Source organism: Ranitomeya variabilis, chromosome 4 (genome assembly GCF_051348905.1).
Source record: "Ranitomeya variabilis isolate aRanVar5 chromosome 4, aRanVar5.hap1, whole genome shotgun sequence".
Classification (NCBI taxonomy): domain Eukaryota; kingdom Metazoa; phylum Chordata; class Amphibia; order Anura; family Dendrobatidae; genus Ranitomeya; species Ranitomeya variabilis.
Window position 1 is genome coordinate 549362822 of NC_135235.1, and position 25117 is coordinate 549387938.

The window sequence follows — 25117 nt, forward strand, 5'->3', positions numbered from 1 at the left end:
GACATGACCAAAAAGGACTAATTAACAAAGGAACAGAAAATATAGTAGACGGATGAAAAAGTTTATTAAAAAATAAACATTATGTACACAACGAGATTAACTCTTACTGGGTTGATTCAGATTTTCTACAGCAAAAGAGCTCAGAATGAAGAGAATTTTCACTGCGATAAAACAGATTCACATTGGGCCAAAACCAATGGCTCATTATGCAAAAAAAATGCACAGACCCATCCTGATACCATACAGGTGACAAGGTGGTAATTGTAGCCGACTGATGAACCTTAGGGTATGGCCTCCCATTGAGTTCACATAGGGTAATTCAGTACCACATCCTGTTTGGCCAACTCCAACAACATAGGGTCGTCGAAAAACTTGCTGATGCTTACATCTTCACTCAGACCCTGCAACAAAGCGCAAAGGTTACTTATACCAATGGAAAATATATATAGATTTTTTTATGTCAAATAGCCATGGGCATTCTCTGTGCACCATCTCCACATATCCATACCGGTCAGCATCATGATGGCATCAGGGAATGTGAAAAGCCACTTATATTATTATGGAGAAGCCAGGGCATTACTGGGCATGATAACAAAATAAAAAAAAGACATCCTCACCTTACCATTCCCTTACCAGTCCCATTTTGGTGCTTCCTGTTGCTACCAGTCTCTGTATTTCCTACTCCTCCAGTGATGATTTCGGGTAAAAGGCAGCAGCTTATCCCTTACAGAAGTGCAACAGACACATCAGGACATCATAGTTGGTGCAGGAAATACAGAGACTAGGAAAAACTGGAAGCATCTGAACAACTGGACGGGAAAGGTATTGGTAAAGCGAGTATGTATTACTAGAATTGTAGAATATCGTAAGCAGGTTTCCATTCTTTTTTTCTGGCTGGAAAACCCTTGTACATTAGTAGTGCATGGTCTATATCTAGTTTAATGGTTTTTATTAAAAGAACGCTGAAAATTTATAATAAGACTACAGCAGACATTGGCATCAATGTAATCCACAGTAGAATATACAGTGCCTTGAAAAAATTATTCATACCCTGTGAATTTTTCCATATTTTTTCATTTTGCACCCACAAAGTTAAATGTATTTCATTGGGATTTTGTGTGATATAACAAAGTAGCAAATATTTGTGAAGTGTAGAGGAAATAATGAAGTATTTCTAAATACTGTATTTTGCGGACTATAAGACACACCCCAAATTTTGGGGAGGAAAACAGGTGTATTTTTCTTTTTAAATAAAGTGGTGGTGAGTCTTATAGTCCCATTTTACAGGAGGGGGTGTCTGCGGAGCGTGGTGATAGGTAATCAATGAGAAGGAGGACTCCAGTCACCACCGAAATCTTACGAGAGCCCAGGGCCCTCAGCCTCGATGCGCTGTGACATCCCCTCCTCCCAGCCTGTGGCCAGCAGCATCGCCCCGGTCCTCAGAAAGCAGTCACCTCCTGTGACCCGGCTCCACCGCAGCTACCTTCGGACTATAAGACGCACCCCCATTTTCATCACAAATTTTTTGGGGAAAAGTGCCTCTTATAATAAGAAAAATACAAATATAGAATTTAAAAAATATAAATCTGAAAATTGAGAAGTGCATTTGTATTCAGCCCCTAGTGAATACTTTGCAAGAGAACCTTTCACTGTAATTACTGATGATGGATTGAACAGTGCTCTGTGACATGTTCAGAGCTTGGGCTACTTTTTATAACCTAACCCTGCTTTACTCTTCTCCACAACATTATCCCTGTCCTGTCTGGTGAGTCCCTTGGTTTTCATGATGCTGTTTGATCCCTAATGTTTTCAAACAAACCTCTGAGGCCTTCACAGAGCAGCAGTAGTTATACTGAGAATAAATGACAATGGACTCAGTTTACCAATTATGTGACTTCTGGAGGCAATTAGTCACTCAGGATTTTATTTAAGGGTATCGGACTACAGGGGACTGAATACAAATGTGCGTCACAATTTTCAGATTTATATTTTAAAAATAATAAAAAAAAACAAGAATCATTTTCCTTTACACTTCCCAAATACTTGCTATTTTGTGTTGCTAAATCAGAAAATCCCAATAAAACACATTTAAGTTTGTGAAAGTAACTTTAAAAAAAATGTGGAAAAGTTCACAGGGTATGAATAATTTAAGGCACTTTAAGTCAGAGTTAAACAAAAATTTTAAGGAGTATTCTAGCCTAAACAATTAATCTTTGGTATCCTACTTTGAAATCCCGGTAATTACTAGAATAAAGTCGCAGTCATGCTTTGCAGAGCACCATGAGTTACAACATATAAAAAAGTAATGTATAAAAATAACAATTAGATAAGGCTACTTTCACACTAGCGTCATGCACTGCACGTAGCAATGCGACGTTGCAGCACACCGACGCTAACTGTGAAAGCGCCGCACATCGGTGGCAGCGGATGCAGTTTTACATCGCATCCGCTGCCCCATTGTGATGTGCGGGGAGGGAGTTCCGGCCATGCATGCGCGGTCGGAAAAGACTGTCACGACGCACAAAAAAACGTTACATGTAACTTTTTTTGTGCCGACGGTCCGACGCAACACGACGCAACCGTCGCACGACGGTTGCAACATGTGGCAATGCGTCGCTAATTCAAGTCTATGGAGAAAAAACGCATCCTGCAAGCAATTTTGCAGGATGTGTTTTTCCTACAGAACGACGCATAGCGACGTACAGTGCACGACACTAGTGTGAAAGTAGCCTAATACAAAATAAATGAGTGCATCTGTAACACACCTTCCTACGTCTCGTTTTGATCATAAATTCTCGGGCGAGGTGAGGTGCTGGTTGAGGCTCCAGTGGTCGTATAATGATGCTTTTGTCCAAAGGGTCTCCTGGCACAATCTGCCAATAATAAAAAAAAAAATCCACTGCAATGATTGATAGGAAAGATAAGCGTTATCCACTAATAATGTTTCAGACCCTTCAGTCCTATTTGTACCTGCCAGTGATGAAAGACAGATAAGGAGAAAGCTTGTCCTTGGGTGTGAGTGCGCAGATCTGTCTCAAAACCAAATGAGTCAATTGCTGGGATGAACGCTTTGATGGTATAGAGCGGTGACCCGGGAATAGGAGCATCTTGCGTGACATGGCCTCTGCATGACAGAAAGAAATGTGTTACTGACTATTAGAAGGTGGAAAATAATATACCAGCCAAGTATAAAGAATCATAAGTGATCTCTAACCTTCTTCTGGCCAGAACAGTGTACACCGCAGACACACAGTCCGCAGGAGCTTGCACTTCCACAAAGTAATATGGTTCCATGAGACGCGGAGTGGCCTGGAAGTCATAAAACAAGGTTGTTAACAAATCAAGTAACATTGGCAAAAAAAAAAAAAAAAGCAGCATTGTACATGGCATTTCATAGGTGCACACAGCGCTGTTTAAAGTGAACCTGTCACCCGGTTTTTCCCATGTAAAGTATGGCCAGCGCCTGTAAGCCCTGTGTGATAGCATACTAGAATGCTGTCTATATGTCCCCAATGTGCTCTCCATAAAACAAAAAATAGCTTTCATTATACTCCCCTACGGGGCAGTCCGGCGGCAGTCGCTGTTGTTGATACAGCGCCTCCTTTCTTCATGTGGATGACACCACAGTGCCCTCAGCATCGCACTCCTACGCAGGCGCACCTCTCTCCCCTACCGAGGGCAGAACAAAGTATTGTAGTGCGCATGCGCCGGTGCTCTTTGGCCTTCCCCGCGCATTACAGTACTGTACTTTGCTCTGCCCTCAACAGGGGAGAGAGGTGCGCCTGCAAAATAGTGCAATGCTGAGGGACAATGTGTGGATGACGTAGAAGGTGTCATCCATACCAAGCAAGAAGAGAGGAGGCGTTGGATCAAGACACGTAGACAGTAGTGATGAGCGAATATACTCGGTACTCGAGATTTCCCTAGCATGCTCGGGGGTCCTCCGAGTATTTGTAAGTGCTCGGAGATTTGGTTTTCATCGATGCAGCTGAATGATTTACAGCTATTAGCCAGGCTGAGTACATGTGGGGGTTGCCTGGTTGCTAGGGAATCCCCACGTGTACTTATGCTGGCAAAAAGATGTAAATCATTCAGCTGCGGCAATAAAATTCGCTCATTACTAGTAGACAGCATTCTAGTATGCTATCACATATAGGACTTACAGGTGCAGGCTCTTAAAGGGGTTGTCTTATAGAATAGATGTTAAATGTAGAACTGCTCGGGGCCCGGCTGTTGGGACCCCCACTTATCCCAAGAATGAGGGGCCCAAAGCTCTGTGTGTGAATGCTCACTACTATTCAACTCGCAAAGGGGGCTTTGGTAACCTCGTTCCTGTGATCATACATTTGTCACTTATCCTGTTGATAGGGGTTATAGGTTGTTTATGGGATACCATGTTTAAGGCACGATGTCAGGGCAAACCATCAATTAGTGGCCAATGTTACAAGGAGCGGCCTGCAGAATCTGTGCTAACATTACATCATTACTTGTTAATTGTCATTTGTTTTGTGAGAATGTGGAAAAGCTCCTCATTAATTCTCTCAGGTTTGGCTCATTTCCAGCTGAATGAGTTTTGCTCTAGTCCTTCATGCACAATTGGAGACCCTGTAAAGCGTTTACAATACATAGAATGGTGCACAGGATTGCCAGAGAAAGATTGCAACCACTCAAGCAATCAAAAGCGTTACTGTCATACATCTTGTTTAATAAGTAACAATACTAAGAAACTTACCATGAGAAAAGCGGAGTATACCACTCTGCGGGCTGTGGGAATAATCTGCCCTCCTCCCCGATGCAATGGCTCCTGAGCAATCACTGCATCCAGGATTTTAAACTTCACATTTCTGATCACTAAAAGGAAAAGAAATGAATATGAGACACCGGAAACCATTACAGACAAGACAATGTTTGCTCCTGGCATGCCATAACAGTGTACAGTACTCACACTCATCGCACAGAGGGCCCTCCCTGGTCCCCCACTGAAATCCCTGTACAATGCTGTCCTTCACAGAGCTCAGCAAAGCTTTGTCCACCTACAGCAACATAAAGAAAAGGAAGGAAACTGCTGGGAATTACGGTATCTGTCATTAGATCCAGGAATGGACCTGAACATGCAATAAAGGAAAAGTTGGTGCTAATTAAAAAAAATAAGAACAAAGAAGCATCTCCGAGCTTCCTGATATAACAATTAGACCATGAAATATTAGTATGTGTTACATTTAGTGGAGAACCTGAGCGCATGGTGAATGACACAGGGATTTAAAGGGACTGTCGGCAAAGAATGACTGTTCAAACCAAGTACAGGTGCTCGGTGCACCCTTGGTGTGGCCAAACACTTAAGTGCACCGAGCACCTGCTTGTTATCCCTCTATCTACTCCTCTAGTAACCTTTGATTGACAGCTGTGAGGTTTTAGAGACAGATAAGGCTGGAGATAAAGGGAAAACAAGCAGGTGGGAAGGTGCACTTAAAAGTTTGGCGGCGCCAAGGGTGCACCGAGCGCCTGTACAGGTTTTGAAGTCATTCAGTGATGACATATACCCTGTATGAGCAATCACTACCTCTATGTTCAACTCTGCGTGCAGCAGAATAGTGACGGAGACTATCATTTCAGCGCTGTGTCTTAGGTCTGCCTGTAGTATTGTTTTTCTTTTTGTGTTACACTTTATGTTTTGCTGCAGTCGCATCAAGCTGTTAGGAAGGAGTCCTAAGTATTTAAGAATAAATATGATCGAATATGTTCAGATAACGATTGCTGAATCCGAACTTGCCATATTTGTACCCTACTCGTGCCGAATTTATGCTTGACGATAATTTCCAAACATATTCCCTCATCTGTACTCCCACTGACTCCAATTGCGTTCGGCGAATATTACAAATATGGCAATCGTAATCCAGACCGAATATTGAAATATTCACTCTGTTTTGGACATAGGAGAAAATAGTTAGTCTGTAATGGTAGCTGTCAGGTCAGGGTGGGTCCGTAGGTCATGGATGAGGTCTCCTAAAGCTCATGCATACCATTGACAGGACTCCTGGCTCATTAATGCTGGAAGTAATAAAGTGAGTATCTCACAAAAGCTATACTGAAGCACATATATAACAGACAAGGCTAAAAACCTTACATAACACTAATAAATGCTACAATATAAGTTTATAAGTTTAGCCCAAGGCTTTCTTGTAAGAACAGACTGCTGCCTAGACTTAGAAAGCGCCCCCTATGTGTCAACATTGCAACAGACCAGGCACTTACCTCAGAGGGCAATGTGTCATCTACCAAAATGTTGGGACCAGTAGTATCTGGCCCAAAAGCCCAGATAGAACGGGCAGCTAAAAGATCCCAGTCATATTTTGTCTGGAAAAATTCTCCTAATTTCTTCCTGTGAATAAAGAATACAAAGCAACATTTAGAGACAATCCAAAAAGCGGTCAAGCTTTGGAAGAACTTGGTCCATCCATGAAAGATCCAACATGTTACATGTAATAACCTTGACACAATACACCTCCTATTACAAGGATATATAACATATGCAATGTCCTTCTATGTAAATGATCTGTAATGTCAATCCGAGCTTCACACCTGTTCCATGAAATCTGCACCACTTCATTTTCTATGTCTTCGGCTAGACCTTTTTCCAATGGCTCGGCAATCATTGTGATTTTATTTCTGCAGACGAGAAGCAGTTCAGGGTAAGCAGTGGTGTCACCGTGTGGCCGGAAAAAAAATAAATGTAACAAACACGTACAGTTTGGCAATTGGTGCACAGATACTTACTTCTTGTTTGGGGTCTCAGCAAAACATTTTAGTGACGACGTTTCCACTACAGTCTCACAAAACGTGACCACAGGATCCGCCACCTGAAAAATGATAAAGGGATTATTAAATAAGGAAAATAACAATAATGCTTTTGGCGATATACTAATAAGGCAAAAGTCATGTCTACTATGCTCATACATGTCAGCGGACCTAGCAAGCATCAAAACTTACCTTAATATCAATTTCTGAATACATTTTGCGGAGGTCGTGCATTACGCAGTCAAGATACAGCTCTCCGGTGCCAAGAATGACATGTTCCCCAGACTCCTCGACCTACATAAATGCAGGCAATTACTACACAAGAAATCAATCATTTAACATTACTAAACAAAAAAACTCCTATGGTTAGAAAATAATATCTGCATAGCTGGGGTTATGTACATTATGTGCAAGTGGAGACGATACCTTGGTGGTGAGAGATGGATAGCTCTTATTGACTTTCCTAAGACCATCTAACATTTTTGGCAGTTCTGAAGGGTTAACAGGCTCCACCGCAATCTTGATGACAGATGTGGTGTTGAACTTTAATGGCCGAAAGATCTGAGCCTAGAAAATGAAATTAGAATCCAGAACACATTCCTTATGAGCAGAATTAACTCTTAAAAGTTTATGGACCCCTCATCTGATCAGTTGACCATAAAATGGTATAAAGTAATAAAACGATTATTTGCCATTGTTTACCTCTTCGTTGCCCCTTGGTTCTGTGATTGTAGCAGTCTTGACTATAGGCTGATCCACGCCCTCAATTAGGACCCAGTTGCCGGCTGGCACTCTGTTCACTTCAATATGATACCTACAAGGAACAGAAAACCAAGGACAAAAAGCTACATTTTCAATAACTTGATATCAGTAGCTCGTGATATCTTTACAATACCAACACCTACCTGGCCACCGACACCCAAAGTCTTCCGACAGTGCAAATCTGGGAATCTTCTTCATCTTCTAAAGTATAATTTTCACCAAGGACCTTAACAGGCTGCCCTGCGTGAATGGTCCCACTCAGCACCCGACCAAAAGCGTGGAACTGCACTCCATCATCTGTGCTGTACATCTTGGTTGTGTGACACATCAGTGGGCCCTAAAGAGACAACCACCAACAATAGTAATGTCCGACAGACAGCAGCTATGTCACTCTGCTGACACAACAGATACAAATCAGCATCAAACTACGTCACTTGCAAAGGGTACATCTTGGACTGTATCTGTAAACCATATGTACAAAAAGACGAACATGTAATCATTGTTCAGTAATGGTTGGGCTGCTAATAAACACACAGCTCAAAAAAGAAAAGTTGTGGAATTACGGAAGTCACAGAATGGATAGATATGTTACTGATAAGCAAATGATGGAAAAAAATGGGAATAAAATGTTCAAAACCTCCCGATTCATTCAATATGAAAAAGCCCCATACTTACACAACTTGGCTGCTAGCAATGAGGTGATCAATGGTTATGAGGAATATTCTGCCACACTGAATGCACTTGGACAAATCAAGATCCACTGCTGGCAGCTCCCTTTGCAACTAGTTCGCATGTTGCTCCTGCTATTGCAAGCAGCCTGTGTGTCCTAAATGTGCTACTATGGTCTGCAGCGTCTCTGGACTGGTCTCCCATTAAGAACATCTGGAATATCATTGGTTGGCGATTGCAAAAGGAGCAGACAGCAGCAGATCTTGACGATTTGCCCAAGTGCATTTAGTATGGCAGAACATTCCTCAGACTAATATTAAACAACTTCATTGATAGTAGCCAAGGTGTGAAAGTGCGAGGATTTCTGTGTGTGGTGCTCACACTATGTACCGAATAAATCGAGATGTTTTGAAAATTGTGTTTCCATTTTCATCATTTGCATATCAGTAACCTGTCTATCCATCCTGTCAATTCCATAATTTCATGACTTTTCCTTCTTGGTGTTTCAATTTCGATGTTGAATATTATGTATACATATATGTATGTGTGTAGATTATAAACAAGCACACATTAAACATACCATACATACACATATATTGCATGTACACATATAGATCTCTATGAATATTAGCAATATTAAAGGGGTTGTTCACTACTAGGACAATCCCCTCTTAAACTAAATGTTTGGCCTTGATAAAATAAAAAAAACCTATACTCACCTCCTGTGCCGGCACTGTTCCCGCGGTGTCTGCACTTGGGACGCTCAGGCAGTGTTGTGACACGTGATCCCGATGCCCAATCAGTGCTGGCGTCACGGTCTCCATCTACCTATGGATTGAACATGAAGAAGTCTGAGATCAGCTGCAGCCCGGACTACTTCTTGTTCAATCCGTACGTAGGCAGACAGGGACGCCAGCACTGATTGGGCGTCGGGGTTCACATGCCACAACACCGCACGCACAAGAGCCCCGGGGAGAGCAAGGATAGATGCCGCGGGAACAGTGCCAGCAAAGGAGGAGAGTATAGGGTTTTTTTTTTATTATTATTTTATCTGGACCGAACATTTTGTTGTCCTACTAAATAACTGCAATTATGAAGTTGTACACACATCAGGATCACACTGGCTCATTTCCTCTCCTAGTTCAGAATCGACGCCTCCGGTATACGTGTGTTCAATCTTGGCTCTTGCTCCAGCCTTTGGAGATGGTATGTGCTGGACACACATATCCACAAAACCTGCAGAATGAAGGAATGGATTACACATAACTTTACATCACAACAAAATGTTAGGATAACTACACATCAATCAGCTTTATTATTAAATATGCTACAAAACTATAGTGGCTTTTAGATTGGCTTCTTATACACAGCATCTATGTACAAAGTACAGGCAGCAAATCCATGCACAGAGCAGGTGTGTTACCTGTGAATTCCCCAAAGAAGCGATTGCACACAAGCCTCAGCAGCGGCCGGATATTAAGCTTTAGTTCCTCCTTCGTGAGATGAATTCCTAATTCTTCCAGTGTCTGGGGAAGGGAAGTATCCACATCCCCTACAACCTGTAAGAGGGTAAAAACACACGATTAACTACTGAGTCTTATGCAGAAGAACATATCTCAGATACAAAAAGCAGTGCTGACCTGAGCCAGGATCTTATACAGAGGCTCCAAGATGAACTCCACAAAACTTCGCTGGGAGCTGCTTGTTGGGGCTTTCTTGGTAAATTTACGCCTGGAAACAGTGACAGAATTTTTTTTTAATTCTCACATTTAAAATTTGATTGCTGAAAAACTACATGGAGTTAACTCTATACTGGCTATTGCCCATATTTCTGACACACTCCAGTTCAAGAAGAACTTACGTTTTTGGATTGAAGTAGATGTCACCCCACAACCGCTTCGCAAACTCCTGATAGTTGATATCACCTGCAGATTAGAGGATGGAAGACTGTAAAACATTTTTGACTTTACTAAAGTTACACAAACCTAATGAATTCACAGGATAGTGCCACCTTTAGTTCCAAAGCTATCATTTCACAGAATTGCCCTTTCAGGAGCAGTGAGAAGTCAACCTTAGATACCAATCATAGCTTTTTACTATTGCACTTCTGCAGTTCTCCAGCAAAGGTCGGCATTTACAAAAGAAAACCGATAATAAAATATTTCAGAAATCAATAATCCTAAAAAGAAACAGAAAGGACAGACTAGAAACACAACATGGTGTATGATGGTCCAAAAATCTGATTGGTCAGATGTAAACCAAACTCAGTATCACTTTAGACATGTAAGACTGACTGAACAGACTCCAAGCATGGAATTGCTAGGTATGTTGTACAAAAATGTTAAGATGTCCCTAATGAAGCTTAAGTCATATCACTCAATTATTTAATTTCTGACAGATTGGTAATATGAAGATGGATTCTGATATATTTGCAAACAAATACATGCACATATAGGGAGGTATATATAGACAATAGCCACATTTTTTCCTGGAATGATGAAACCTCTAAATAATCCAGCAAGCTATCCTATAATCCCAAACCTTTAACTTACCAAATGTGTCTGAGTAAATCTTTGCAAACGAGCCCAGCGTGAAGCAGATGCTATACTGTGAACTAGCAAAGCAGACGTTGCCCAGGAGGGGGGATAAAACCAGGTTCTCATCTGTAGAATATATGCTGCAGAGATACAGAGGATTGTTAGATCTACCACAAGCTGCAGCACGTACCCGTTTACTACGACAATAAACCTCCCCTGTACCTGAGCAATCCATTAACTTCATCCACAATGTGTCTCAGCTTGTAATAAGCATCCGTGGGGGGCAACTTCAGCTCCAGAATTAACCGATCTATTTTGTTAATGCAAACAGTGACGGCTAAACGTTCCTGCACGGCGTGTTTGATCAGTCGCTCTGTGTTGAGCATTACCTGGTAAGGAAAAAATATATAAGATAAGACGAGAAACCCAAGAACATAAGGATGCAATTAAAGGGACATTTAAAATAAATGAAGAGAAAGCAGAGACAGACAAATAATGGCTGTAGCTGCCATTTCCTCTACCTGTGAGCTATTAACTAATATATTTTTGTACAATGCGAACTTAAAATCTTACCCCTTCAGCTGCATCGATGAACAATACAATGCCATCGGATATCCGAAACCCAGCTGTGACCTCGTCAGAGAAGTTTACGTGACCTGCAAAAAAGATCAGGTGAGTTACACTGAATTGAAGCCAACAGTGTGACGCATGCATGTGGCAAGATAAAGAAAGAAAAAGGGGAGCATGGGGCGCCAACTATATATAGATAGCTTTAACAAGTCCGTTGATGCCTGCGTAGTCTGCTCTACCACGAGATATGTGGAGAGAAAAGAGCCAAGGGCTGATCGCTCTAACACCGCAGGCAACAGGTGGAGGCGAGATACTACCATGAGATATAGTAGCGCTGGCTATACAGTAGCCCCACCTCTCCATCACCACTACTCCATCTAATATATACAATCTCCTCCAATGGTTCTTCCATACCTGGAGTATCCATTACATTAAACAGATAGGATTTCTCCTTGGTGTCGGGAAGTACGATGGTCACAGGCGTACTTTTCATACCAACGCCTCTCTGGAAGCAGAAAGGAATGCAATGTTAGAGATGGATAAGAAACTTAATTCTGTATTTAACATGATGTCATATGTGTCTTGTGGTCACTTACCTCCTGTTCTGTGAAGAGGATGTCCGTGTAGCAAAGCTGAAAAGAGAACATAAATCAACAAGGAGTGGACACTGGAAGAAAGTGATATAGAAAAAGACTAGCCATTAGTGATGAGCGAACGTGCTCAGATTGCGCCTTATCTGAACATCTGGGCATGCTCATATATTATGTTCGAGTTCCTGCAGCTGCATGATTTGTGGCTGTTAGACAGACTAAACACATGTGGTGATTACCTAACAAACAGGCAATCCCCACATGCGTTGAGGCTAACAGCCGCAAATCATGCAGCCGCAGGGACTAGAACATAATATACCAGCACGCCAGATGTTCAGATAACACGTAATCCCAGCACGTTCACTCATAACTACTAGCAAGGTTTCAGAGAATCACAGAAAAGATCAAATAGAAGCAATTTCACTGAAAGGGGGTGGGCGCACTCTTGTTTTTGGTCCAATATTATAACAAATTTCCAATACTTTTGCACTTAGGACTATCTGGGGAGATAGAGCCTTATGTTGGTGACACTGAGTGATGTGAATTGCTTGTTTTAAGGTAGGTACAACCCTGATGTGAAAGGTACAGGCAAATACATCTACTTACATCCTGGTCATGACGTTTCCGGATCTCTGGATGCGTTTGTTCAATCAGACAGTCCACGAAACATGTCTGGAGACAAATGTCGAAAGAGAATCATCATTTCCGTCCCCATAATTCCACTGAGACTGCTCTGACCAAAATTACTAACGACTTACTCACAGCCAAAGCGAACGGACAATACTCTATACTCCTCCTTCTAGACCTGTCCTCTGTGTTCGACACCGTTGACCACTGCCTCCTACTACAGATCCTCTCTTCCTTTGGTGTCAAAGACCTTGCCCCATCTGGATCTCCTCATACCTTCCCAACTGCACATTCAGTGTCTCCCACTCCCACACTACCTCCTCATCCCACCCTCTCTCTGTTGGAGTCCCCCAAGGCTCTGTTCTAGGACCCCTACTCTTCTCAATCTATACACTTGGCCTTGGACAACTCAAAGTCCCATGGATTCCAGTACCACTTTTATGCTGATGACAATCAGATCTACTTCTCTGGCTCAGATGTCACCTCTCTGCTGTCCAGAATCCCAGAGTGTCTATCAGCCATATCCTCCATCTTCTCCTCCTCTCGCTTCCTCAAACTCAATGTGGACAAATCTGAACTTATCATCTTTCCTCCATCTCATAGATCTTCCTTACCTGACCTATCTATTGCAATTAACAACATAACGCTCCCCCCCTACCGGAAGTCCGCTGCCTCTGAGTAACCCTTGACTCTGCCCTGTCCTTCAAACCGCACATCCAAGCTCTTTCCACCTCCAGCTCAAAAATATTTCCAGAATCCGTCCTTTCCTCAAACCTCAATCTACTAAAATGCTTGTGCATGCCCTCATCATCTCCCGCCTCGACTACTGCAACATCCTTTTCTGTGGCCTCCCTGCTAACACCCTTTTGCACCTCTCCAGTCCATCCTTAACTCTGCTGCCCGACTAATTCATCTCTCTCCTCCTCCGCTTCTCCCCTCTGCAAATCTCTTCATTGGCTCCCATTCCCTCAACGTATCCAGTTCAAATTACTAATACTGACCTACAAAGCCATCCATAACCTGTCTCCTCCATATATCTCTGAACTAATCTCTTGATATCTTCCCTCACATAATCTCCGGTCCTCCAAAGACCTCCTTCTTTCCTCCACACTTATTCACTCCTCACCTAATCGCCTCCAAGACTTCTCCCGAATATCCCCCATCCTCTGGAATTCTTTGCCCCAACACTTCCGACTATCAACCACATTCAGATCCTTCAGACGGAACCTGAAAACCCACCTCTTCAGGAAAGCCTACAGCCTGCAATGACCCCGCTGCCTCCTCACCACCACCGGAGCTACCACCTTACCAACAATGGAGCCGCCACAACCCCTCAACCTATTGTCTCCTTCCCACCATCCTGTAGAATGTAAGCCTGCAAGGGAAGGGTCCTCGCCCCTCTGTATCAGTCTGTTATAGTTCGTCTGTTTACTGTAATTTGTATGTAACCCCTCCTCATGTACAGCACCATGGAATCAATAGTGCTATATAAATAAATAATAATAATAATTATGTTATTGCCATAAAAATCAGGATGTAATGATGACTTTCACGCACTGTCCCATCATCTGTCTTGCAAATAGGTAAGTATAAAAATATACATATATTAGGACATTAACCTTTCCATGATGAAGGTGCCCACAAAGTGTCACGTTCCGAATGAGTTCGGGATTATCCATGAGATCAGCCAAAAAACTGTAAGAAATAGAAGCATATCAAGGATATGTATGATATCGGCCTTTAAAGGGGTTGTCTGGTCCAAACAGATAAGTCTGCTGTCACTCTGTGCGACTGATGTACGAGCTCTACATACTCCCAGGAGGAAGCCACCTAGTGGGCGTCATCTTCCAGTGAGTGTGGCCATGCTCCATACAAGTGCCTGGGAGTATGTGCAAAGAATGCATACCTCCGGTCCCCGCTCAAAAATTGGCAAATCCCTGCAGTGCGTGCGCAGTGTGTGCAATCAATTTCGACAACACAAGCCATTTAATCTAGAAAACAGAGGCTGATGTGAAATATACTCACTCCATGGCATACACTGTGGTGGGAAGCCCTTGTTCCATCATCGAGAATTTTTTTGCTTTCACGGGTTTAATAATAGGTTCTGTAAAAGTAGAGTACACGGTCTAGAACTAGCTAGCAGGACAGAGGTTGGCCACTATTATACAAGCCTCACAGATGATCTGTCACCTTATAGAAGACGCTCCTCTCACCTGTCAGCGGCTGCGTGTCCTCCTCCTGCACAATAGTCTCCACCTCGGGGCCATACACTTCCTCAGCGGTGGGGTAATACTTCTTGTCCTCATGGAGAACAACTTCCATCCCTGTACGATCCTCATCAGCATCTCCCATATAGTCATCATCGTCATCCTCTTCTGCCTGAGAGCAGTATGATGGAAGAGCAAATAAAGCCAAAGGAAAAGACAATTGACGCAGACTTATCATACAGGGCAGAACTACATTTAACAAATGTCACTGAATCTTCACAGCGGGAAAAAGTCTTGTAGGTTCACTGTGCGGTTACCAAACAGAATTACAGCTACTAATAGATGCTATTGCGCAGGCGACGCCATCTCGGAGGAGGCAATTTTTTTATTTTCTCTAGCAAGATTGCACCACCGTCGCCTGCGCAGTAGCATCTATCAGACCGCTGATAGATGTTACTGTGCAGGCGATGCCATTTTGAGTCAATTTTTTTCCTTTTTTAACCCCTTAAACCCCGAGGATGGTTTGCACGTTAATGACCGGGCCAATTTTTACAATTCTGACCACTGTCCCTTTATGAGGTTATAACTCTGAAACGCTTGCATGGATCCTGGTAATTCGGACATTGTTTTCTCGTGACATATTGTTCTTCATGTTAGTGGTAAAATTTCCTTGATATTACTTGCGTTTATTTGTGAAAAAAAAGGAAATTTGGAGAAAATTTTTAAAATTTACAATTTTCCAACTTTAAATTTTCATGCCCTTAAATCAGAGAGATATGTCACACAAAATACTTAATAAGTAACATTTCCCGCATGTCTAATTTACATAAGCACAATTTTGGAACCAAATTTTTTTTGTTAGGAAGTTATAAGGGTTAAAAGTTGACCAGCGATTTCTCATTTTTACAATACCATTTTTTTTTTTTAGGGACCACATCACATTTGAAGTCATTTTGAGGGGTCTATATGATAGAAAATACCCAAGTGTGACACCATTCTAAAAACTGCACCCCTCAAGGTGCTCAAAACCACATTCAAGAAGTTTATTAACCCTTCAGGTGCTTCACATGAATTTTTGGAATGTTTAAAGGGAACCCGTCACCAGAATATGGCGGGACTGGTTTTCGGTCATATGGGCGGAGTTTTCGGGTGTTTGATTCACCCTTTCCTTACCCGCTGGCTGTATGCTGGCCACAATATTGGATTGACTATGTCCCGGAAGTGTTTCGCTGTGTTCCGGGACATAGTGCGCCGGCGCATGCGCACTAATGCTTTTCGGCTTTGCCCGCAGTTGGGCAAAGCATACTGCGTGTGCGCAAGGCAAGATTGCCTTGCGCAGGCGTGTACTACGGAGGACAGAGCATGAACTTCAATCCAATATTGCGGCCAGCATACAGCCAGCGGGTAAGGAAAGGGTGAATCAAACACCCGAAAACCCCACCCATATGACCGAAAACCGGTCCCACCAAATTCTGGTGACAGGTTCCCTTTAAAAAAAAATAATTAACATTTAACTTTGTTTTCACAGAAAATTTATTTCAGATCCAATTTGTTTTATTTCACCAAGGGTAAAAGGAGAAATTGGACCCGAGAAGTTGTTGTACAATTTGTCCTGAGTACGCAGATAACCTACAGTAGATGTGTGTGGGGGGGGGGGGGGGGGGGACCGACCTCTTGTTGAGCGCATGGCAGAGCTCGAAAGGGAAGGAGCGCGATCTGACTTTTCAATGCAAAATTGGCTGGAATTGAGATAGGATGCCATGTTGTGTTTGGAGAGCCCCTGATGTGCCTAAACAGTGGAAACCCCCACAAATGACATCATTTTGGAAAGTAGACCTCCTAAGGAACTAATCTAGATGTGCTGTGAGCACTTTGAACCCCCGAATGCTTCACAGAAGTTTATAATGTAGAGCTGAAAAAATAAAGAAATCATTTTTTCACAAAAATGATCTTTTCGCCCCCAATTTTTTATGTTCCCAAGGGTAACAGGAGAAATTGGACCCAAAACTTGTTGTGCAATTTGTCCTGAGTACGCCGATACCTCATATGTGGGGATAAACCACTGTTTGGGCGCATGGCAGAGCTCGGAAGGGAAGGAGCGCCATTTGACTTTTCAATGCAAAATTGACTGGAATTGAGATTGGACGCCATGTCGCGTTTGGAGAGCCCCGGATGTGCCTAAACATTGAAACCCCCCCAAAAGTGGCCCCATATTGGAAACTAGACCCCCCAAGGTACTTATCTAGATGTGTTGTGAGAATATTGAACCCCCAAGTGTTTCACTACAGTTTATAATGCAGAGCCGTGAAAATAAAAAAATCTTCCCACAATTTTTTCCCACAAAAATGATTTTTCTAGCCCCCAGTTTTGTATTTTCTCAAGGGTAACAGGAGAAATTGGACCCCAAAAGTTGTTGTCCAATTTGTCCTGAGTACGCTGATACCCCATATATGGGGGAACCACCGTTTGGGCACATGGCAGAGCTCGGAAGGGAAGGAGCGCCAGATGGAATGGTTTGCGGGAATCACATTGCGTTTGCAGAACCCCTGATGTACCTAAATAATAGAAACCCCCCATAAGTGACCCCATATTGGAAACTAGACCCCCCAAGGAACTTATCTAGATGGGGGTTCAAAATGCTCACAACACAAGTGTTTCACTACAGTTTATAACGCAGAACCGTGAAATTTTGAAATCATTTTTTTCCCACAAAAATGATTTTTTAGCACCCAGATTTTTATTTTCCGAATGGTAACAGGAGAAATTGTACCGCAAAAGTTGTTGTCCAATTCATCTTGAGTACGCTGATACCCCATAGGTGGGGGGGAACCACCGTTTGGGCGTACGGCAGAGCTCGGAAGGGAAGGAGCACTGTTACTTTTTCAACGCAGAATTGGCTGGAATTGAGATCGTACGCCATGTCGCGTTTGGAGAGCGCCTGATGTGCCTAAACAGTGGAAACCCCCAATTCTAACTCCAACCCTAACCCTGACACACCCCTAACCCTAAGGGTATGTGCACACGTAGATGGAACCTCTGTGGATTTTTCCGCACCTGTTTGGAGAAATCCGCAGGTAAAAATCATTGTGTTTTACCTGCGGATTTTATGCGTTTTTTTCGTGGATTCCACCTGCGGTTTTACACCTGCGGATTCCTATAATGGAGCAGGTGGAATCCGCACAAGGAATAAACATGCTGTGAAATAAACAACGCTACGTTTCCGCGTGTTTTTTTCCGCAGCATGTGCACAGTGGATTTTGTTTTCCATAGGTTTACATGGTATTGTAAACTCATGGAAAACAGCTGTGAATCCGCAGCGTCAAAACCGCTGCGGATCCGCAGCAAAATCCGCAATGTGTGCACATACCCTAATCCCAACCCTAACCATAACCACATCCCTAACCCTGACACACCCCTCAACCCTAACTTTAGCCCCAACCCTAACTTTAGCCCTAACGGGAAAACAGAAATCATTTTTTTTTTTTAATTTTTCCCTAACTAAGGCTACTTTCACACTAGCGTTAACTGCAATATGTCGCAATGCGTCGTTTTGCCGAAAAAAACGCATCCTGCAAAAGTGGTTGCAGGATGCGTTTTTCTGCATTGACTAACATTAGCGACGCATTTGCGATGCATTGACACGTCGCAACCGTCGTGCGACGGTTGCGCCGTGTTGTGGCGGACCGTCGGGAGCAAAAAACGTTACATGTAACGTTTATTGCTCCCGACGGTCCGCTTTTTCCGACCGCGCATGCGCGGCCGGAACTCCGCCGGAACTCCGCCCCCACCTCCCCGCACCTCACAATGGGGCAGCGGATGCGCTGGAAAAATGCATCCGCTGCCCCCGTTGTGCGGCGGAGGCAACGCTAGCATCGGTGACCTCGGCCCGACGCACTGCGACGGGCCGAGCTCGACGCTAGTGTGAAAGTAGCCTAAGGGTGTGATGACGTGGGGTTTGATTTACTATTTATAGCGGGTTTTTGTTTGGCAGCTGTCACACAATAAAATCGCTTTTTATTGCAAAAGAGTTTTTGCATCACCACATTTTGAGATCTATAATTTTTCCATATTTTGGCCTACAGAGTCATGTGAGGTCTTGTTTTTTGCGGGACGAGTGGCCGTTTTTATTGGTACCATTTTCGGGCACATGACATTTTTTGTTCGCTTTTTATTACAATTTTTGGGAGGCAGAATGAACAAAAACAAGCAATTCATGAATTTCTTTTGGGTGGGGCGTTTATACTGTTGTGCGTTTAGTAAAATTGATAAACCAGTGTTATTATTCGGGTCAGTACGATTACAGCGATACCTCATAATTTTTTTATGTTTTGGAGCTTTTATACAATAAAAAAATAATTATTTTTGAATCCCTATATTTTTTTGAGGGCTATAACTTTTTGCTGATGACGCTGTATGGCGGCTCGTTTTTTGGGGGACAAGATGACGTTTTCAGCGGTAAAGTGTTTATTTATATCTGTCTTTTTGATTGCGTGTTATTCCACTTTTTGTTCGGCGGTATGATGATAGAGCATTGTTTTTTGCCTCTTTTTTTTTTTTTTTTACAGTGTTCACTGAAGGGGTGAACTAGTGGGACAGTTTTATAGGTCGGGTTGTTACGGATGCGGTGATACTAAATGTGCCCCTTTTTTTTTTTTTTTTTTTTTTACACAAAAATGTATTTATTGGAACAGAATTTAAAAAAAAATATATTTTTACACGTTAACTTTATTTTTTTTTACTTTTTTACATTGTCCCAGGGTGGGACATCACTATTTGACACTTTGTCCCACTATATGAGACCATTATGTTTTAGGTTTTTCACCCCTTCCTACAGGGCTTTTTAAAGGGTTGAAGGGACAGTCAACGCCATTGCTCTGCAAAAGGGTGCCAACCTCCACTATCAGGTAGGGTGTTTTTTAGATATTAAAGTAGGGCCAGGCACCTCCCTTGGCCTTATCTGTCTAAGTATTTTTCTCTAATTTGGTGATGGTATTGTTTTTGTACACCAGTATTTTAGTTGGTATTAATAAAAGTTACATTTTAACCTAGTATACTGGGGTTTTCTCGATGTAATGGGACATACACCATCCAAAAAGTTAAACTTCTGTCTCGTCAGTGAACAGAGTATTCTTCCAAAAGTCTTGGGGATCATAAGGTTGTTTTCTGGCAAGACCGAGACGAGCCTTTAAGTTGTTATTACTCAACAGTGGTTTTCGTCTTCGAACTTTTATATGCATGCCATTTTTGCCCAGTCTCTTTCTTAGGCCAGGGTCACACTTGCAAGTGCAATGCGAGAAACTCGCACGGGTCTCTCGCATCAATACCCGGCACTGCCACCGGCACTCGGGAACGGAGCGTTCGGCTCCAGTCCCGAGTGCCGGCGGCAGTGCCAGGTATTGATGCGAGAGAATCGTGCGAATTTCTCGCATTGCACTCGCAAGTGTGACCCTGGCCTTATGGTGGAGTCATGAACACTGACCTTAACTGAGGCAAGTGAGGCCTGCAGTTCTTTGGATGTTGTTGTGGTGTCTTTTGTGACCTCTTGGATGTGGCAGTAAACAATCCTGGGTGTGGCTAGGGATTTCGAACTCGGCTTTCCAAAGATGTGATAAACCACAGTTAATTTATGTTTTAAGGGAGGGGTGGGGGTGCAATCACTTTCACACAGGGCCCTGTAGGTCTGGATTTCTTTTTCCCTTAACAAAGACCTTCATTTAAAAACTGCATTTTGTGCTTGCTTGTGTTATCTTCGCCTAATATTAAAATTGGTTTGGTGACCTGAAACATTTAAGTGTGACAAACATGCAAAAGAATAGGAAATCAGGAAGGGGGCGAACACTTTTTCACACAACTGAATCTCTACCCTCTATGTTTCTAGATTGAAAGTTCTAGCTTTAGAAGAACCAGTGGAGGAGTAAATAGATGAAGAATGAATAGGTGGAAAGGGGCACTGTACTGCCCAGGCATGCTAAGGGTGCACGAGCTCTTGAGCTTCGTATGGAAAGATATTTTTGTGCTTGCACACCCCAGATCCAATTCTCAATAATACCATAATTTTTTTAAAGGCTTTATTTTCATTTTTTACATACAATGAAAATATTAACAATTGGAATCATTAGAATCAATAAGTATCATCATTGTCCACTGTAGCAAATTCAGTGTCTGACTTTAGATCAATATAATGCAGTTTTATAATTAAGCCATCATTTTTAAAGGGATAATGATTTAAATAATGACACCATTTATGGTATCACCACATTACATTGCACCCATTACTAATTATGCACCTTCAAGAAAGAATAGCTGATGTTCACGTAATCAAAAACAGGCAAATGGTTGTAATATTGGATCAATTATGCAGGAGACCTGTAACTTACCACATCTATGTCCCTGTCCTCTCTTCCCATGTCATCATCATCGTCATCATCAGAGTCAAGTTCAGGGCCAATATAATTACCAAACTCGTCATACGGGTCAGCGTCCATGTCTGCAGATCCTGAATGTGCGCAGAAATGCAAGTCTCAATGAACTCAATGATAAAATGTTAGTTCTCCTTAATTTGTGTGCAATATGATATCCTATTGCTCTATGCAAGGCCAAATTCACAGAGCATTATTTTTGCCCAGGATGAATGGTAACACAAGGGCATTAAAGGGTTATTGCCATCTCGGCCTTTCATAGACGAGACAGGAATACCAGGGGCCAGTGGCTACAGACAGCGTGGCAGACACGCACTCCATTGTTTTTGTAACCCCTTCCTCAGGTGCCCAGAATCTAGCATTTATTCCCATCTTTGAAAAGGGAATAACCTTTTGAAAGGGCTTAAATATGAAGAGATGGAAGGGGGATTCAGAATTATCCAGCTCCAAGTATAGAATCCAAAGCTAGGTCACAGGTCTAATGAAATAAAATAAATCACTGTATAAAAAAAAAGTTCTCCAACTCTCATTTAAGAATCAATTTCTCCCCCTTCTTAGGCTGTGTGCCCATGATCACGAATATCAGTGGTTTGGATGCAGCGCATCGGCACTGTCCAAAACGCTGAGTTCTACATGAAAAGCACAGTGACTGGGATTCACAGAAATCCCCTGCTCACTGTGCTTCCATTTACCGCTGCGTAAACTCACCCACGGTCTGGGTTTACAAGCCCATCATGGTAATTTTGCCAGCAGAGCCATTCATTAGATGCGTGGTTCACTAAAAACAGGACAATTTAATTGCATGCTAGAACGCAGCGAAAAAAAAACACTGCATCCAAAACACTGCTATTCCTGATCGTAAGCACATAGCCTTAGACCCGTTTGCTGTCAGCGACTGTATACAATATTGGTTAAATTTTTTCCTGTCTTGATACAATTGTACCCTCTGTAAACTTGCCTGTTTGTTAGGCAAACCGAAGACATACAGCTGCGGAGACTGGAACATATTATTCAAACACGCCGAAGACACTTGGTTAGCACCTGAGCATGCTCAGATAACACCTTATCCGAGAACGTTCACTCCTCACTGCTAGCCACATATCTGAACCTTCTGATTTCGGCAGAACTGTCCATTTACAGAGGAAACTATCAAGATGACTTTCTATGACTGACCCTCTTGTTCTAATGGGAAATAGGTTGATGTCAGACAACAACTTACTCACCTTCTTTATGCACAACACATGCATGCTCAGCTCACCTGAGGGTTCATATACAGGTGCATCTCACAAAATTAGAATATCATCAAAAAGTTAATTAATTTCAGTTCTTCAATACAAAAAGTGAAACTCATTATATAGAGTCATTACAGAGTGATCTATTTCAAGTGTTTATTTCTGTTAATGTTGATGATTATGGCTCTCAGCCAATGAAAACCCACAAGTCATTATCTCAGTAAATTAGAATATTTTATAACACCAGATTGAAAAATGATTTTAAAATCCGAAATGTTGGCCTACTGAAATGTATGTTCAGTAAATGTACTCAATATTTGGTCTGGGTTCCTTTTGCGTCAATTACTGCTTCAATGCAGCGTGGCATGGGGGCGATCAGCCTGTGACACTACTGAGGTGTTATGGAAGCCCAGGTTGCTTTGATAGCAGCCTTAAGCTCATCTGCATTGTTGGGTCTGGTGTCTCATCTTCCTCTTGACAATACCCTATAGATTCTCTATGGGGTTAAGGTCAGGCGAGTTTGCTGGCCAATCAAGCACAGTGATACTAATCCAGGTATTGGTACTTTTGGCAGTGTGGACAGGTGCCAAGTCCTGCTGGAGAATGAAATTTCCATCTCCAAAAAGCTTGTTGGCAGAGGGAAGAATGAAGTGCTTTAAAATTTCCTGGTAGACAGCTGCGCTGACTTTGGTCTTGATAAAACACAGTGGACCCACACCAGCAGATGACATGGCTCCTCAAACCATCACTGATTCATTTGACACGGGCAGATTCCTACTCATAAGGGCTGATTGACGATATAACGAGTAAAGCAGCGTTCGTTCCAACACATACATATTGATAATGCTTAGACTGGTACGATTCAGACATTCCCACTGATCAGCTGTTTATAGCTTTCCCGACGAACAAAAGTGTAGGCGAGCTGAAACATCACTGCTCCATTTACAGTGTATAAGACCTGAGCTGCACTATCCTGGAATGGCCATGACACCATGAACGGAGCAGTGATATTCCTGCTGTCTACAATGTTTCCATCTGGCTGCTAAAGCTGCTCACAGGTGATCAGTAGGAGCGCCGGACCCCACCGATCTAATATTGATGAAATATGTAGAGACCTGTAGAAGCGCACCAGCGCGAAACGGGCCGTCGTCTCATGACACCTGCATTCTCCTGTAAGACCTGCTACCACTATTTTATGCCACAATAAAGGATTGAAATGTTTGACGGTGAGTGCCCTCTTTCTCTCTACATATTTTATTACATGGACTATGCTTTTCAAGAGGTGCACCCCGTCCTTAAGCTCTGGCTGTATAGATTGACACACAGCAGTGAATTGGAGTTCTCTGAAACAATCACCTGTTAGTGCGGATAGATTTTCTTTTTTTCTCTTTTTTTGCACATTTAATATTGATGAGATATCTTAATCTGTTAGCATGGTTTCACAACTACTTATATGAGCATGTAGCTCTTTCAAACACAAGTCCAACAACAACTTTTCATGGCAAGTCGACACCTTCAGTTTTTAGAAATCAGTACTTGGATTGATATGCAAATGAGGAAGAAGAGCTTTGGTAGTACTGAATCCTCTGTCACTCCAGCTCTATTCTCTACCCAGTTGTGCGCCCTCCTGCCAGCCTGACGACTCCTTTTGCTAAACTCACACAGCATAGAGGCTGTCAGTCAAGCAGGAGGCACCGTCTGGCCATGTAAAGGTATTGCTGGACCTGTCTCTGAAGGAGCTCCATGCACATATAGTTAGGAGGGATCCTGCTGACAGATTCCTTTAAGACTTATTATATTATTATATAGTGGCCCATGGAACCTGCATGGATACAAACAATTACTAATCTGATCCTTCTGACCCCATACAGGTTACATATTGTCAGCCCCTCCCGATTACACAGGAAGATGTGGTGCTGACGATCACAAACGATGCAACCAGCGGACTAACAAGCCATAGTCACACGGGCCGATCTGGAATTAGCCATCCCATGAACACTTGTTCAGCTGATGTTCCACAGGCTGGGGGGTGTACATATCAGCTCAACCTATGGATGTAAACGAGGATGACAGCAAGCAGGGATACTAGAAATATTACAAACGTGCAACTACGACATTCTATGAATACGCAATATTTACATACAGCCAAATGATTGATAAGATTTATCACAGATCCGCCATGGGCTGCGGTAATTGGGGGGATGGCGCTGCTCAATGAAAACAAATGGGCCGCCAAGTAAAACACTGACCAGAATGCACTATTCAAGATAAAGAAAAGTAGGTGGAGAACTAAAAGTCCCAGCAAACTATGATATGCAAGATAAAGAAAACTAGGAAGAGAACTAAAAGTCCCAGCGAACTATGATATCAGTACTTGTGTAAATAGCATGTACTGAATGGCTGGGAGCTGCACTAGTACAATGGAGGGTGGTGAGGAGGAGCACAGCCGCCATAGGACATGAGCAGCGCACACTACCTGCAGCTTCCCGCTCACAGCCCGGAATCACACGCTCCTGGTACGTTCTCTCCGCTCACGCCGCTCTCACACACTCCCCTCCTGCGACACCGGCCACAAAGGCCCCCAAGCGCCGACCAGTTCAATACGGGGCTTACCTACTTCCGCCTGAACCAAAGTGAGGCACAAACATAACAAACGCTGCGTTTTCTCACACGCTGTGTATCGTGTCGCTTTTAGGTGCCTTGTAAAAT

General features: G+C 42.8%; 1 protein-coding gene across 2 annotated transcripts; it reads right to left on the reverse strand.

Moving 5' to 3' along the window:
* Positions 1–45: 45 nt before the first annotated feature.
* Positions 46–25115, reverse strand: EFTUD2 (elongation factor Tu GTP binding domain containing 2). 2 transcript variants are annotated; one of them, XM_077252608.1, is made up of 28 exons: positions 25022–25115; positions 21135–21253; positions 14764–14929; positions 14576–14654; positions 14170–14245; positions 12530–12595; positions 11930–11965; positions 11748–11838; positions 11337–11419; positions 10986–11152; positions 10779–10903; positions 10088–10151; positions 9867–9957; positions 9650–9785; positions 9335–9462; positions 7701–7894; positions 7498–7609; positions 7222–7362; positions 6988–7089; positions 6775–6857; positions 6580–6666; positions 6253–6379; positions 4946–5033; positions 4733–4851; positions 3215–3309; positions 2971–3124; positions 2766–2873; positions 46–401 (listed from the first exon to the last, which is right to left on the reverse strand). In XM_077252608.1, the coding sequence occupies exons 2-28, from the start codon at positions 21240–21242 to the stop codon at positions 306–308; spliced, it is 2922 nt and encodes a 973-aa protein (XP_077108723.1). In that variant the 5' UTR covers positions 21243–21253; positions 25022–25115; the 3' UTR covers positions 46–305. The 2 variants fall into 2 exon arrangements, with proteins under 2 accessions (XP_077108723.1, XP_077108722.1); XM_077252607.1 differs by lacking the exon at positions 25022–25115 and adding an exon at positions 24885–25001.
* Positions 25116–25117: the final 2 nt, after the last annotated feature.

Bases quoted from the DNA above. Each gene is read 5' to 3' on its own strand.
- EFTUD2 (XM_077252608.1), bottom strand. From the start codon at position 21,242: ATGGACGCTGACCCGTATGACGAGTTTGGTAATTATATTGGCCCTGAA. The intron at 11,966-12,529 runs GTAAGTAGATGT...TTCTCTTTTCAG, and splicing joins GGAAACGTCATGACCAGGAT to CTTTGCTACACGGACATCCT. The intron at 11,153-11,336 runs GTAAGATTTTAA...TTTCCTTACCAG, and splicing joins TCATCGATGCAGCTGAAGGG to GTAATGCTCAACACAGAGCG.